Source organism: Nomascus leucogenys, chromosome 22a (assembly GCF_006542625.1).
Source record: "Nomascus leucogenys isolate Asia chromosome 22a, Asia_NLE_v1, whole genome shotgun sequence".
Classification (NCBI taxonomy): Eukaryota; Metazoa; Chordata; class Mammalia; order Primates; family Hylobatidae; genus Nomascus; species Nomascus leucogenys.
In genome coordinates, this window is record NC_044402.1 from 27,874,381 (window position 1) to 27,891,493 (window position 17,113).

General features: G+C 43.2%; 1 protein-coding gene and 1 pseudogene across 1 annotated transcript in view; one reads left to right on the forward strand and one right to left on the reverse strand.

The window, feature by feature from the left end:
• Positions 1 to 17,113, forward strand: part of ALKBH1 (alkB homolog 1, histone H2A dioxygenase) — a 36,619-nt gene that overhangs the window by 4,474 nt on the left and 15,032 nt on the right. Inside the window, exon 3 of the mRNA XM_030802662.1 lies at positions 8,962 to 9,124. Within this exon, the coding sequence (XP_030658522.1) occupies positions 8,962 to 9,124 (163 nt within the window). The remainder of the gene's footprint in view (positions 1 to 8,961; positions 9,125 to 17,113) is intronic.
• LOC115832470 lies at positions 6,230 to 7,081 on the reverse strand (annotated as a pseudogene).

The window sequence follows — 17,113 nt, forward strand, 5'->3', positions numbered from 1 at the left end:
GGGAGGCCGAGGCGGGCGGATCACGAGGTCAGGAGATTGAGACCATCCTGGCTAACAAAGTGAAACCCCGTCTCTACTGAAAATACAAAAACAAAATTAGCCAGACATGGTGGCGGGCCCCTGTAGTCCCAGCTACTCGGCAGGCTGAGGGGGGAGAATGGCATGAACCCGGGAGGTAGAGCTTGTTGAGCCGAGATTGTGCCACTGCACTCCAGCCTGGGCGACAGAGCAAGACTCCGTCTCCAAAAAAAAAAAAAAAAAAAGAAAGTCCTAATAGGGACCAGGCGAGGTGGCTCACACTTATAATCCCAACACTTTAGAAGGCCAAGGTGGGAGGATCATTTGAGCCCAGGAAGTTACGACCAGCGTGGGTAACATAGTAAGAGCCTGTCTCTACAAAACAAATTTTTTTTTTCCCCAGACAGTCTCACTCTGTCGCCCAGGCTGGAGTACAGTGGCACAGTCTCAGCTCACTGCAACCTCCGCCTCCCAGGTTCGAGTGATTCTCCTGCCTCCCGAGTAGCTGAGACTACAGGTATACGCCACCATGCCCAGCTAATTTTTGTATTTTTAGTAGAGACAGGGTTTCATGTTGGCCAAGCTGGTTTCGAACTCCTGACAAGTGATCCACCCGCCTCAGTCTCCCAAAGTGCTAGGATTACAGGCGTGAGACAACTTACGTGGCCAAAAAAGAAGTTTTTAATTAGCCAAGTGTGGTGGCATGCCTCTGTAGTCTCAGCTACTCAGGAGACTGAGGTAGGAGGATTGCTTGGGGTGCAGTGAGCCGAGATCGTGCCACTGCACTCCAGCCTGGGTGACAAAATGAGACTTGTCTCAAGCAATTCTAATAGATTTGTCTGCAATTTTTAATTTAGTAATGTTGGGTAGCTGGTTTTACAGAGAATGAAATTAAAATAATGAAGAATAGGTAATGTTGTTAACCTTTTTTCTAGGCTCCTGGGGCCATTGTAAAAGTTAACATTGCACTTGTGATTTCAAATATGGGTTAAAAGTAAGAGAAATCTAGCTGGGCGCAGTGGCTCATGCTTTGTAATCCCAGCACTTCGGGAGGCCAAGGCGGGCGGATCACGAGGTCAGGAGATCGAGACCACGGTGAAACCCCGTGTCTACTAAAAAAATACAAAAAACAGCCAGGCGTGGTGGCGGGCGCCTGTAGTCCCAGCTACTCGGAGAGGCTGAGGCAGGAGAATGGCGTGAACCCAGGAGGCGGAGCTTGCAGTGAGCCGAGATTGCACCACTGCACTCCAGCCTGGGCGACAGAGCAAGACTCCGTCTCAAAAAAAAAAAAAAAAAAAAAAAAAAAAGTAAGAGAAATCTTTAAAAAGAAATGTTAGTTTTCATTGTGCCAGTGGCCAGGACTCTATGGTACAGCTCTTAGTACATTATGACCACTGAAATACTTGTTAATAGCATGGGAAGATATAACAGCCTGGCTCCTCTTGAGTTTGGGTAAATGTAGAGCATGCATCACCAATAGTCTTGTTCTTGGAGGCCGCTCTTCACCTTTCAGCTCTAGCACTTATTTTTATTTATTTATTTATTTTTTTTTTTGAGACAGAGTCTTGCTCTGTCGCCTAGGCTGGAGTGCAGTGGTGTGATCTCGGCTCACTGCAGCCTCTGCCTCCCAGGTTCAAGCAATTCTCCTGTCTCAGCCTCCCAAGTAGCTGGGACTGCAGGCGCCCGCCACCACGCCCAGCTAACTTTTTTGTGTTTTTAGTAGAGATGGGGTTTCACCATGTTGGTCAGGCTGGTCTTGAACTCCTGACCTCAGGTGATCCACCTGCCTTGACCTCCCAGAGTGCTGTGATTACAGGCGTGAGCCACAACGCCCAGCCTCTAATACCTATTTTTAAGGCCATGATTCTCTGTTGCTCTAGGCTTTCTCCCCTTAACAGATTGTTCATGCCATAGACTTAACCCCACTTGAGTTTTAAATTGTCTAAACTGCTGTACTTGCTTTCTGAGGCTTTCTAGGATTTACTGCTTAATTAAGCCACATCTTTTGGGTGGGTGTCTCATTATATCCTTGGAGAGTTTATTCTGTCTCTCCTGCCATTATAAGCTGTGTTTATTTTATTTATTTATTTATTTTTTACTTACTTTCCCCTATAAGCTGTATTTAATAGAAATATAATGTCCAAAATACAGGAGAGAACAGTCTCTTCTTACTCTGAGTTGATCAAAAGGATTGTGTTTACTTCTGGATCTGACTTAATCCGAAGGAAGCTGAGTGTACTACAACCTGTCCTCACACTTGTGTGAGGACACATCCTCTTGAACAAGAGGATAATAGGCCTGGAAACCAGAAACAGAATCTAGGGAAGAAAAGACTTATGGGGGAACATGACAGCATTAAACATTGAAAAATTGTCCTGCACAAGAAGTGGTGGGAAGCAGTGCACACCAGTGGTTAAGGCATAGGTTCTGGTGCCAGGTTACCTGGGTTCATATCCTGGCTTTGCCGTCTACTAACTGTAAGACTTTGGGCAAGTTTTTAAATTCTCTTGCCCTCAGTTTCATCATATGTAAAATGTATATAAAAATAGTACCTACTTCATAAGGTTCTTATGAGGATTAAATGTTAATGTATATGTTAACTGCTTAGGTCAGTGCATTTATCAAGCACTTAAAAATGATTTGGGGTTGCTCTAGGTGTCAGAACCCAAGACCAATGACTGAAAATTATAGAGAGGCAGATTTTTTTTTTTTTAATCTGGAAAACATGTAGATGCAAGATAGGCAGATTTTGGTTTTGTTTGTTTTCTTGAGACAGGGTCTCATTCTGTCACCCAGTGGAGTGCAGTAGCATAGCACAGTCATGCTTCACTGCAGCCTTGACCTCTCAGACTTAAACGTTCCTCCCACCTCAGCCTGCCTAGTAGCTGGGACCATTGGCTTGCAACACCATGCCCAGCTAATTTTTTTTTTTTTAATTTTTTGTAGAGATAGGGGTCTCACTATGTTGCTCAGGCTAGTCCGGAACTCCTGGACTCAAGTGATCCCCCTGCCTCGGCCTCCCAGAGTGCTGGGATTACAGACCTGAACCACTGTGCCTGGCTAGGAGGCAGACAACAACAGTTGTCTGAAATGGACTGATTTAGTATCTAAAGAGATACTAAATTTCCTGTCACCATTCAAGCTTGGACTAAACCAGAAGTATTATTCCTTTAGTCTAATATGTTTGGGAATGTTATAATATTCTTTATTTCATGAAATTGTGATGATAGCAGATGGTAGGTTGTGGGGGGGGTTTCCTATCTTTCCATAATATTGATGATCCTATCATTCTCCCAAACTATTTGGAGAATTTTACTGATAAATGAAACATAAAATCCAAATGTATTTTGGAGCTACTTTAGAAGACATATGAAAAATCAGATTACTGGTAAAAATCTTTGTGTGTGTGAAGTTTCCTTGATGCCAAAAGCTCACTGACTTTGGTCATTAGGTTTAGTTTGGAGTGTATGCTATTGATAATATTAAATGGTGGAACAGGATTAATCAACTGCAATGAGGAACCTGTCCACATTGAATATCTCTAAGCTGTCTAGTTTTTTTCTATATCTGCAAGAATGTAGACATAGAATTTTAAGTGCTTTTAGTAAGATTTAGTACAGTAGAGGAATCTTCAGGTTATTTCCTATGTATTTCTACAATGGCATAACCACCTTTCAGCTGAACCACATGTGGTTTTAAATCTCTGTGAAATTCTGATAGTGGACCATTGATGTTATTGTTCAGTATTTATTTATTTTTTATTTTTATTTATATATATTTTTTGAGATGGAGTCTTGCTTGTCACCCAGGCTAGAGTGCAGTGGCGTGATCTCGGCTCACTGCAAGCTCCGCCTCCCGGGTTCATGCCATTCTCCTGCCTCAGCCTCCCGAGTAGCTGGGACTACAGGCGCCCGCCATCACGCCCAGCTAATTTTTTGTATTTTTTAGTAGAGACGGGGTTTCATTGTGTTAGCCAGGATGGTCTTGATCTCCTGACCTCATGATCCGCCCTCCTCGGCCTCCCAAAGTGCTGGGATTACAGGCGTGAGCCACTGCCCCCGGCCAGAACCTGATATTTATAATGCAAAGAGCATAGGTTTGTTGCCTGTGTGGGCTTACTGGTTTTGCTTGTTCCATGTCCACAAACCCAACTTTGTTTGTCGTATCCCAGATTGTTTGTTTGTCTTATCCCAAATGTGTGCTAGCCTTGTGATAGACCAGGAGAGGGGGATGAATCAGTGAAGCCATGTTACCCCTCTGAACTTCTGTTCTCTTATCTGCAAAACTGGATTAATAACTTCCTCATAGAGTTACTGAAGATTAATGAGCTAGCATAAGGTTGCTGGCACAGTGTCTGAAACTTGTAGGCATCTAGTTATTTTTAGCAGCTACTATAATTAATGACTTAGGAATAAACTTATTTATTGTTAATTGCTGTTATTAAACTTTATCGCTATTCCATTAATTTAGGTCTAAATTATATGCCAAAGAGAAGAGAGGAAGAGTAGTTAAGTAATGACAAAGTTGTTTCTGTTTTAGGCTCTCAGCTCAGTGTCTTTACTGTCTGCTTTCCATAGTAATTCTCCCTAAGGATATTTCCATAAAATGTGTCGTTATTGCTAATAGTCTCCACCAGGAGTTGGCAAACTGCAGTTTTATTGTAAATACATTTTATTGGAATACAGCCACACCTTTTTGTTTACTTACTATGTATGGCTACTTTCTGGCTACAGTGACAGAATTGAGTGCTAAAGAGACCGAATAAGGGCAAGCGCGGTGGCTCAGGCCTGTAATCCCAGCACTTTGGGAGGCCGAGGCGGGCAGATCACTTGAGGCCAGGAGTTCAAGACCAGCCTGGCCAACATGGCGAAATGCCATCTCTACTAAAAAATAAAAATAGAAAATAAATTAAAATACAAAAATTAGCCAGGCGTGGTAGTCCAAGCCTGTAATCTCATCTACTCAGGAGGCTGAGGCAGAAGAATCACTTGAACCTGGGAGGTGGAGGTGGCAGTGAGCCAAGATTGTGCCTGGGTGACAGAGCAAGACTCCGTCTCAAAAAAATAAAAAATAAAGAGACCAAATAACTGTCAAAGCCTAAAGTCTTTACTATCTAGTTCTTGACAGAAAACATTTGCTGACCTCTGGTCTAGACTAGATCTGGAGTTCAACCAGGAACTGAAGACCTTCAAATTATTGCCAGCATTTAATTCAGAAATCCTTAAGCTTTAGTCTGTTCATCTGTTTTTAAAATCCTTTTGCAAGAGGAACATTACACTAATATATGATGCTTGGCTTTTATATCATTGCTTAGATTCCTTCTTGTTCCTCAGGACCTGTCCAGCCATGCTCACTTTTGTTGAGATGACCTTGCTATTTATCATATTGGGAAAACTGAGTCCTTCAGGCACAAACCTTTTGAGCCTTCAATGACCGCCACACTTATAAGCAAATGTTCTCATTTCCACCATCCAGTCATAGAGGAGGAGGAGTTCCTTTAGTTCAAAGCCAGTCTCTCTACCCTCTTGATCCATGTCACCTTCTTAAACCTCTTCCAGCTTTCAAGACCTTGCTCTATTTCTTTCCCCTCTTCTGTTTCCAACTGGCTCTTCCCTGTTGGCTCTTTCTTCACAATCTGTAAGCGTACTTAGGTCTTGCCAGTCCTTAAAAACCAAAAACTACCCTCTTAACTCTTTATTTTTCTATGACTATGCCTAAGTTTTTATTTTCTTTCATAGCTGGTCTTACAAAAAGGAGTTTAACTTGTCTTTATTGCCCCCTCTCCAGACAAGGTTTTTTATCTCTTTAATTCTTTTTTTTTCTTCTGAGGCAGTCTGTTGTTGTCACCCAGGCTGGAGTACAGTGGTGCAGTCTTGGCTCACTGCAACCTGTGCCTCCTGGGTTCAAGCAATCCTCCCACCTTAGCCTCCCAAGTAGCTGGGACTACCTGTGTATGCCACCACACCTGGCTAATTTTTATATTTTTTGTAGAGACAGGGTTTCACCATGCTGCCCAGGCTGGTCTGGAACTCCTGAGCTCAAGTTATCTGCCTGCCTTGGCCTTTCAAGTGCTAGGATTACAGGCATCAGCCAAGCCACCGTGCCCGGCTTCTAATTCTTTTTATTTTTTTATTTTTTTATTACAGCAAATGATTTTATTTGTAATTTCTACCCCTCTCAGTGCCTCCTCCCAAAAAACCTGCACGTGTATTTACAAACCTATTAACATATAAATAATGAGAAACATCCTGACCAGAGTCTCCCAGTTGTCTTTGCTGGAGATTAAGACTGGAGGGGACGCCATCTTCATACAGACTTCCAGTGACATCGAGAGTCTCTTGGTGGCTGTTCTGGGCCCACAGCTGGCTTTTTCAGCACCTCCAGGTTCAACCACGAGTCTGTCTGCTGTGCCCAAGGTAGAGCCCAGGGACTGCGAGCATGTGCAGCTCCATTGCCCGTCATTGCTCCAGCTGAGCTCATGCTGGAAGGGGTGCTTCCTCTCCTGACAGTGCTTCATGGTGGCCAGCCCGCTCCTGCTGGCACTCAGAGCCTCAGTACCGGGCCACCTGGCAGCACCCACAGATGTTGAACTCCTGGAGCTACTTCTCAATCACTGTGCAGGAAGGGTAATGCTACTATAGTAGGTGTAAGAATTCAACTCTTCCACCACATCTCCATTGGTGTTATAGTACCAGGTCACAGTTAGGACAGGTCACTGCTCTTCTTTGGGGTCCATGGGAAGCTGCTGAATTGCAAGCCAGTACAAGCTTTGCTCCCTCTTCTGGAGGTCTCTTTGGGTTTGGGCCACCAGCCCCACAGCACCAGCTACAGGTTGTCCAGGCAATTGTCCTCAGTCAGGGCATTGAGATGTGCCACCTGGAACCCAGGGGTCATGCCTCTTCTGTGCTCCCACAGCAACTCATGAAGGAGTCTTCCCCATCCTCTTCCTCAGTGCTTGTCAAAAGCATACCTGAATATCTTAGTACCATTTCCATCTGCATCTACTTCCATTTGGACCTCAGAGGGGTATCTCTCCACCAGCAGGATATCTTTGCTCATCTATCAGTGTATTTGGTCTTTATCTGACTGCATACTGCCTCTACTACTCTTCTCCTACCAGAAGCTACAGCCACTGGTGACAGACAGGAACAGAGCTCTCATGAGGGTAAGGTCCCTGGCTAGTACAGCTACACAGGTGGCTCCCTCGCAGCCACTGAGCTGAGCCATATGATGTCCAATCTGAAGTCAGTCGTGGCCAGGCCTATGCTCTCAGCCAGCAGTGCCACTCCCATGGGAGACGGGTGCTGGGGCAAGGCCAGGGCTAGGGTCAGGCCAGGCAGGCCCCAGGTAGGACAAGACCAGGCCCAGCTCACCTTGTGCATGCCAGACCTGCCATGCACTGACCTCTAATTCTTAAGAAAGTGCCTAGTACAGACCAGCCTGGCCAACATGGTGAAACCCCGTCTCTACTGAAAATAAAAAAAATTAGCTGGGTACAGTGGCAGGCACCTGTAATCACAGCTACTTGGGAGACTGAGGCAGGAGAATCACTTGAACCCGGGAGGCAGAGGTTGCAGAGAACCGAGATCACACCACTGTTCTCCAGCCTGGGTGACAGGGTGAGAGAGACCCCCATCTCAAAAAAAGAAAGAAAGAAAGTGTCTGGCACACATTGTGTGTTTGATGAATGAATAAATCTTTACCATGCATAGGATTCCAGTTAAATATTATTGTTTATCTTTTGTTTTTGAGGCAGAATCTGGCTCTGTCGCCCAAGCTGGAGTGCAGTGACGTGATCTTGGCTCACTACAACCTCCACCTCCTGGGTTCAAGTGATTCTCCTGCCCCAGCCTCCCGAGTAGCCGGGATTACAGGTGCCTGCCACCACGCCCGACTAATTTTTGTGTTTTAGTACAGACAGTTTCATCATGTTGGCGAGGCTGGTCTCAAACTCCTGACCTCATGTGATCCGCCCACCTCGGCCTCCCAAAGTGCTGGGATTATAGGCGAGAGCCACCGCACCCGGCCTATTATTAATCTTTTACAGAGAAAAATGAGGTTATGTTGCTGTCAAGGTCACAAAGATCTTTAACACGCATGCTGTAGTTGTTTACAAACACTGAGATAATACAGAGACACTAACCGCAGGAATTTGCAAACACTGAGATATTACAGAGACAGTAACTGCAGGAAGCAACTGTCACCCCTACAACTGAGAGGAAGAACAAAAGAGCTTGGGATTACTACATTGAGAAGCTTGGAAAAGGGACTACATGGAACTGGGGCTTAGACTTCTGAGGAGAGGACATAATGAGGCTGATTCTAGTGATGTGAAAAAACTACATTAGAACCAACTTCCGCCCTCCAGTCTTCCATTAGTGACCCTTATAGGCACAGGTTAGCAGACAGCCAGCTGGCAAATAAGAAATGTAGTTGGCAGGGTCTCAGCCCCATATTATGAAGCTAAGTATAGAAGAGTGGATTTGAAACTGAGAGAAAATAGACCAATAATCAGCACGCCATTCATTAGATGATGACTTTCAAATCTATGTTTTAGCTAAAATTCATTAAAAGATTTCATGTAATCATGCCTATAATAAATGAAATAGGGAGGTAAAGAAGTCTTGGATGACTCTTAAGTGTCAAGACCTGATAAAAATTAGAGGTGTACTTTTACCACTTCCAATTCTAAAGTTTGCTTTGGGATAACACAGTTATTGTGGAATATTTATTTCTCTTGAGAATACCCAGAAAGCCAGACACATTTGCATAGTGGTAGATGTCTAATGTTCATCAAAACCTACCTGTTCATTAACTTGAAGTGTGACCAAAAAAATATGGGGAGTAAATAACAAAATAGTGAGTATAAAGATGTCAAAATTATTTGGATAACTGATGGAGAATTTCTCCCTCTTCTTTTTTTCCCACCCATCTTTTGTATAGGGTTTATTTTTATCCCAAACCCCTTCCTCCCAGGTTACCAGTGGCACTGGGTGAAACAGTGCCTTAAGTTATATTCCCAGAAACCTAATGTATGTAACCTGGACAAACACATGTCTAAAGAAGCGACCCAAGATCTGTGGGAACAGAGCAAAGAGTTCCTGAGGTAAGTCTTGTCAATCAGAATGAAGTGTTAATACTCAGATCATCACAGGTCTTTGAAGGAACTGTTCTGTAACAATGCAGTAAAAGTGACTGGCTGGGTTTTTTTTTCCCCTCATTGTTTCCAAGCAAAAACAGCACAATTGTATTCTTTCCCCAGGAACATTTGGACAGATGCTTTGACAGTTATAGTAAATTGAGATCCATTTTAAAGACTTGCTTATCATAGCTTAGATAATTGAGTTCATCCTCATTAATCATCACATGATCCATTTCCATTAGCTTCAGCCATTTTTTTGCACTTAAAGTGAGTTCCTTTGAAGGCTTGTGGTATCCTAGGAAAGGTAACATCAAAAGCTCTTTGCTTCTACCCTCCTAGATGGATTCAGTGGTACTATCCGTTTTATGATAGGTCAGTTGTTCCTCATGAGAAGAACTAATATTTTCACCTTCATGCTTCAACATTCATTCATTCATTCCACAAATATTTAATGAGGGTCAGTAGTGTGTCAGGCACGATGCCAGGCATTGGACACAGAAAAATAAAGGCACTCTCCCTGCACTCAGCAGTGCATAGTCTCTGGCAAGAATGCATTACCTGTGGGAATAATTACTGTAGAGCTCGGAAAGTGTTATGATGGGGTTTAGAAAAATACTATGGGAGCATAGAGGAGGAAATAATTATTCCAGGCAGAGTAGAAGTGCGAACGAAGAAAAAATGATTTTTTGTTTGTTTTTTGTTTTTTGAGACAGAGTCTCACTCTGTCACACAGGCTGGAGTGCAGTGGCGTGATCTCAGCTCACTGCAACCTCTGCCTCCTGGATTAAAATGATTCTCCTGCCTCATCTCCTGAGTAGCTGGGATTACAGGCGTCCGCCACCATGCCCCACCAATTTTTGTATTTTTAGTAGAGATGGGGTTTCGCCATGTTGGCCAGGCTGGTCTCAACTCCTGACCTCAAGTGATCCCCCCACCTTGGACCCCCAAAGTGCTGAGACTACAGGTGTGAGCCACCAAGCCCAGCCTGAAAAAATGATTTTTTGATTGGGTTATCCTCCTTTCACTGTCCATTTGAACTAATCTTCAAAAATGAGTAGGGGTTTACCAGTCAGAAAAGTAAAAAGTCTACTGAGTAGAGAAAGCAGCCTGAGCAAAGATACAATATTTAAGACAGAATAAATCATCCTGCGAGACAAGAGCATAGGATGTGTACTTTCTTATGTTTATTAAATAGATACCTATTGAGTTTCTGCTATGTGTCAGACACTGTGCTTTAGTGTTAGAGATTCAAAGGCAGATAAAAAACAGTTCCTGTCTTCAAGAAATTTGTACTTTAGTTATGTTCAAAAACATACAGACAGATAATTAGATACAATTTGGGTCTGGGCTTGGTGGCTCATGCCTGTAATCTCAACACTTTGGGAGACCAAGGTGAGAAGAACACTTGAGGCCTGGAGTTACCAGTCTGGGCAACATAGCAAGACCCCATCTCTATGGAAAAAAAAAATTTTTTTTTTTTTTTTTTTTTTTTTTTTTTTTTTTTTTTTTGAGACAGAGTTTTGCTCTTGTCACCCAGGCTGGAGTGCAATGGCATGATCTTGGCTCACTGCAACCTCCACCTCCCAGGTTGAAGCAATTCTCCTGCCTCAGCTTCCAGAGTAGCTGGGATTACAGGCATGTGCCACCACACCCGGCTAATTTTGTATTTTTAGTAGAGGTAGGTGTTTCTCCATGTTGGTCAGGCTGGTCTCGAACTCCCGACCTCAGGTGATCTGCCTACCTCGGCCTCCCAAAGTGCTGGGATTACAGGTGTAAGGCACTGTGCCCGCCTCCGAAAAAAATTTTTTTAATTAGCTGGGCATAGTGGTGTGTGCCTGTAGTCCTAGCTACTCAGCAGGCTGAGGAGAGACTGTCTCTAAAAATAAATAAGTAAATACAATTTGGTAGATGTAGGGATAGACATTATAAGATGTAATGGGAATGGTCACCTTAAGTAGCTAGGTTGGAGGTAGATTATAGAAAATGCTTCCTGGAAGCCATGAGTAGGCAGAATTGGTAAAACATGAAGGAGGAGAGGTGGATTTGGGCCAGATAGTAAAGGGTTTAGTGATGTAGAGCAGGGGGGTCCCCAACCACAGGGCCGCAGACCTAGACAGCCGAGCATTACCACCTGAGCTTCGCCCCCTGTCAGATCAGCGGCAGCATTAGATTTTCATAGGAGCGCAAACCCTGTTGTGAACTGTACCTGCAAGGGATCTAGGTTGCGCACTCCTTATTGAGAATCTAATGCCTGATGATCTGAGGTGGAACAGTTTCATCCCCAAACCACCCCCCATCCCCACTCCATCCATGGACAAACTCTTTTCCATGAAACTGGTCCCCAGTGCCAAAAAGGCTGGGAACCACTAATGTAGAGCACCAGTTCTGGAGTCAGACTGACTGTGTTCAGATCCCAGCTCCACCACTTAATAGCTGTGTAACCTTGAGCAAGTTCCTTCACCTTTCTGTGTCTCATAACAATTCTTTCCTTATTGAATAGTATGAGAATTAAACAAGATAATATGTGAGAAGTCCTTCAAAGTGCCTGTTAAAACCATTTTACCAACTTTGTGTCCTGTTTGGTGTTACGTGGCCTTAATGTTGTAGTTTTCGGAAACTGTCATGCCGATTCTAACAGAGTAAAGAGAAGATTTTCTTAAGGGGAAAGGAGAAGTAAAATTCAGTGGTTTTTCTTTAAACCTTGGTCTGTAGGGTATGGTATCGACAGGAGCAGTGAGGAAAACCCTGTCCACAAGCTTTTAGTAGTGTCTTCACAACTGAGAGTAAGGGAAAGGAAGATCGTGGTTCAGTAAAATTAGTCCAAGAGAACCTACTGCTATTAAACCAGCCTGTGTTTTCAAGTAATTTTTTTTCCTTCTGATATATGACTCTGCAGAAATCCCAGCTGTCTTTTAAGATAGCTCAGATGAATCTCTGTAATAAATCATCCTGTAAACAATGGTGAGATACCCTTGTTTTTGTCTAATAAATTAGCAAAAATAAAAAATTTGATGGTCATGCCATATGTTGTCAAGGGTTGGAAGAAATTGATATGCTCAGACATTGTACTGGCAGCATTGAAAATCGATTAAGGCCAAGTTTTCATTGTGTCACTATGTGATACGTGCTTCAGTTTCCTCATGTGAGAAATGAAGGTATTCAGCTGGATAAGCCATTCAGGGTAATGGAATCATGGGCAGTCAGGGTCATGTGGACAGTACATGGCAGCTCTCCCAACTTTGCCAGAGTCTCTCAGGACAGGAGAGAGTTTGTTGTTCAAAACAGTTCCCCTGGAGATTTTGATTAGGTATTGTAACATCCCCTGACATTGAGAACCATTGAAGTAAAGGACCTCTAAGATCCTTTTGGTTTTAATTTTCTAGAATTCTATGGTCAGGGAAGAAAAAACTTTAAATAGGAAATGAAGAAGAAATACTTGAACTTAAGCAAAAGCAAAAATTATTTTAAAAAAATACTTGAACTTAAGGACTGTTCAAAAAATTAGAGTACCTCAGTTCTGTTTTTTTTTCAAAGTGAATGGCATAGCTAGAGATTGTTGTAAAAATGTACAAGAGTTATGTGCAGGCCGGGCATGGTAGCTCACGCCTGTAATCCCAGCACTTTGGGAGGCCGAGTTGGGCAGATCACCTGAGGTCAGGAGTTCGAGACCAGCCTGACCAACATGGTGAAACCCCGTCTCTACTAAAAATACAAAATTAGCCAGGCATGGTGGCACATGCCTATAATCCCAGCTACTCAGGAGGCAGAGGCCGGAGAATCACTTGAACCCGGGAGGCGGAGGTTGCGGTGAGCCGAGATCACACCATTGCACTCCAGCCTGGGCAACAAGAGTGAAACTCCGTCTCAAAAAAAAAAAAGTTATGTGTAAATATCTTCATTGTGACATTGTTTGTAACAGGAAAAAAAAAATGCAGGCCGGGCGTGGTGGCTCACGCTTGTAATCCCAGCATTTGGGAGGCCGAGGCGGGCATATCACGAGGTCAGGAGATGGAGACCACGGTGAAACCCCGTCTCTACTAAAAATACAAAAAAAATTAGCCGGGCGTGGTGGTGGGCGCCTGTAGTCCCAGCTACTCGGAGAGGCTGAGGCAGGAGAATGGCGTGAACCCAGGAGGCGGAGCTTGCAGTGAGCCGAGATTGCGCCACTGCACTCCAGCCTGGGCAACACAGCGAGACTCCGTCTCAAAAAAAAAAAAAAAAAAAAATGCAAAACAGCCTAAGAGTTCATCAACAGGAGACCAGATAAATCTAACATGGCATATCCCAGACACAGAATGCAGCCGCTGTTCAAGGATTCAAATAAACATTAAATGCAACCCTCTAGTAGTATATATCCCAGACTTCAAGGCAGAATAAATTCAGTCATTTCTCACCGTCTCCATCACAACTGCCTTGGTCTAAGCTGCCATCATTTCTTATCTAGAGCACTGCAGTAGCCTCCTACCCAGCCTCCCTTCGTAGCACAAACTCAGGTGTGTTTCCAAGGGCCCACCTTGATTAACAGTGACACTTTTATCACTCAGGAAATTTCAAGGGTTTAGAAGCTCCCTACCAGGAGCCAGGGACAAAGACCAGTCAAATTATTTGTTACATAACATCATCACATTTAGAAAAAATCCAGAATTCTTAACCATGGCTGTAAGGCCGAGATGACCTGGCCCGCAGCTACCTCTCTACTCTCATTTCCTACCATTCCTACCTCATTTCGTTTTCATTTGTTCTTTTCTGCCACATTGACCTCCAGTGCTATCCTTAAACACATTAGGCATGCTCAAGATTTTTTTGTTTTGTACAGGCTGTTATACCTAGGAAGCTCTTCCCTTAGGTCAACAATGTCTTGCTTCTTTGAAGTCTTTGTTCTAATATCATCTTAGAAGAAAGTCTTCCCTTATCATTCAGTCAACAAGAATCTCCTACTTCCCCTTATTCTTTATCTTCTTGCTTTGGTTTGTTTGTTTATTGCCACTTTTTTTTAAAGATGGCGCTATTTTTTGTTTTCTAAACTTTTTTGCTTGATTTTTTTTTTAATTAAGTGCAACATAGTTGCCAAATAACAACTTAGCTTTATTCTGTAAATTAGCTTATGAAATACTCTTATCTATTTTTATGAAAGCTTTTTTCCACTGTTACCCTCATTGTGGAAGCAGAATTAATCCTCTCCTCTTTCTACTTCTTTAAGACTGTTTATAATGCTAGTATAGCATTTATTCTAGTGAATTGAGTCATCTATCCTTGTCTCCTTCCATTGCCTTCCTCTCCCATCTTGAAAATTTTGTAGCCTTGATTCTTACCACAGTTCTTTGTATATATTAGAAGGTGCTCAGTAAATATTATTTCAGTTAAATTCATATTCCCTCTTTATTAGTCCAATAAGAACAGTGCTAAATTTGAGAAGGATCATTTAGAGACTATATAGCTTTTCTTCTTATTTTCACTAATTTATTAAATAATGTACATTTGTGTCTTAGAAAATATGTGATGCTAGGATAGCTGTGAAGAAGAATAAAAGCCAGTGAGGGAGGGACTGTTAAAGGAGGAACCCAGGTACTTAAATAAGGAATTTACAATACCAAAGCATGTATACTTGAATAGAAGTTACAAGGTGCTTTGGGGGCACAATATAGGAAATGGCTGGGAGAAAGACTTCCCAGAAGAAGTGAGTGTAAACTGTATGAAAAAACAAATTGGAAAAATCTGCTAGGCTGAGAGTGGAGTAGAGCATTTCAGTAGAGAAAACTGTATAGTCAGAGGCACGGCCATGAAAAACGTGAGAATAGCATACCTTGTGGGAAATGATTGGAGATGAGACTAGAAAGGTTAGTTAGAGCTAGAATATAAATGGCTCTACGTGCCATCTAAGAGTGTGGACTTTGTCCTATTAACAGTGGGTATTTATCAGGATTAATAACAGATTTTTCACTTCAGAAAAATAACTCTGTGGTAGTGGAGGAAATTGACTGAAAATGCAGTGGTTGCAAAAAGCACAATTAAGAATTTAGTTCAGGCCAGGTGTGGTGGCTCACGCCTATAATCCCAGCACTTTAGGAGGTTGAGGTGGGTGGGGGGGGGGGGGGATCACCTGAGTTTGGGAGTTCAAGACCAGCCTGGCCAACATGGTGAAACCCCGTCTCTACTAAAAATACAAAAAATAGCCAGGCATGGTGGCAGCCGCCTGTAATCCTAGCTACTAGGGAAGCTGAGGTGAGAGAAACGCCTGAACGTGGTAGAATCGCTTGAACCCGGCAGGTGGAGGTTGCAGTGAGCCAAGATCGCACCACTCTACTCCAGCCTGCACGACAGAATGAGACTCTGTCTCAAAAAAAAAAAAAAAAAGAAAAGAGAATTAGGCTGGGCGCGGTGGCTCACACCTGTAATCCCAGCACTCTAGGAGGCTGAGGTGGACGGATCACGAGGTCAAGAGATCAAGACCATCCTGGCCAACATGGTGAAACTCCGTCTCTACTAAAACTACAAAAATTATCCAGACATGGCAGCACGCACCTGTAGTCCTAGCTACTTGGGAGGCTGAGGCAGGAGAATCCCTTGAACCTGGGAGGAGAGGTTGCAGTGAGCTGAGATCACGCCACTGCACTCCAGCCTGGCAACAGAGCAAAAGCAGAACAATCGAGACTCTGTCTCAAAAAAAAAAAAAAAAAAAAAAGAAGAAGAAGAATTTTTTATTTTATTTATTTATTTTTTGAGACGGAGTCTTGCTCTGTCACCCAGGCTGGAGTGCAGTGGTGCAATCTCGGCTCACTGCAAGCTCTGCCTCCCAGATTCACACCATTCTCCTGCCTCAGCCTCCCGAGTAGCTGGGACTACAGGCGCCCGCCACCACCCCCGGCTAATTTTTTGTATTTTTAGTAGAGACGGGGTTTCACTGTGTTAGCCAGGATGGTCTCGATCTCCTGACCTCGTGATCCGCCCGCCCCTGCCTCCAAAAGTGCTGGGATTACAGGCATGAGCCACCGCACCCGGCCAAAAAAAAATGAATTTAGTTTAATCCATGCAAAAGATGATAAAGGCCTCAAAAAGATGTTGTCTACAGAGCTTAGTTACCAAGCAATTATAAAAAGTGAGAGAAAAGAAAGTTAACAATTATCTACAGATTTTTACATGGCAGTGAGAGTAATACTGAGGCTTGTAATGGAAATAAGTATTGAAAGAAGAGAAGAATGAGCAGAGACTATCCTTAGTGTAGTTGGGGCCGTACTGTTTTTGAAATGCCTGTAGGGTATCCAGGTGGAGATGTCCAGCATGATTTTGGAAATACAGAACTGAGCTTAGGAGTAACATAAGGGTGAGAGGGACGCGGAGAGAAGGAAATGAGATGAGGGAGTTACACGTAAAGGCCATAGTGAAGCGCTGAAAATAGATGTGATTTTCTTTCTTCTTTTCTTTTCACTTTTCTTTCTCGTCTGTAGAAAAGAAGGCTGTTGGCCCCAGAAAGCATCAGCACAGGGTGAAGAAAATAGAGCAGGAAAAGACATCAAGCAGCCAGAAGGATATGAGGAAAAACAGAAGAAATGCTGTTAGAGGCTAAGACAGGAAAATATTCCAAGAGAAGGGCCAGCCATGTCAAATAGGTCTAGGATTTGACAATTAATTGGTGTAATGAAAACTAAGAAACTAGATTCAGTAGTGGCGTAAACAAAAGTCAGATTATGGTGAGGGGAGAGAGTGAGAAAGGCAAATGTTGAATTTTTTAAAAGTTATAAAGGGAAGGAAAGATAGGGGGTAGAAGGAGGTGAGGTATAAGCAGGGTAGCTTGCATAAGTGACAGAGAAAATGTTTTTGTTGTTTATTCTTAAGTATGTAGGAGTATTAAACATGTTTGAAGGCCAAGAGGAAAAAACAAGTTCAGAAGAGGACTTGAAAGTATGAGAAGAAACATTCTGTTAATGGAGAAAGGCCTCAGAGGCTGTGTCAGGG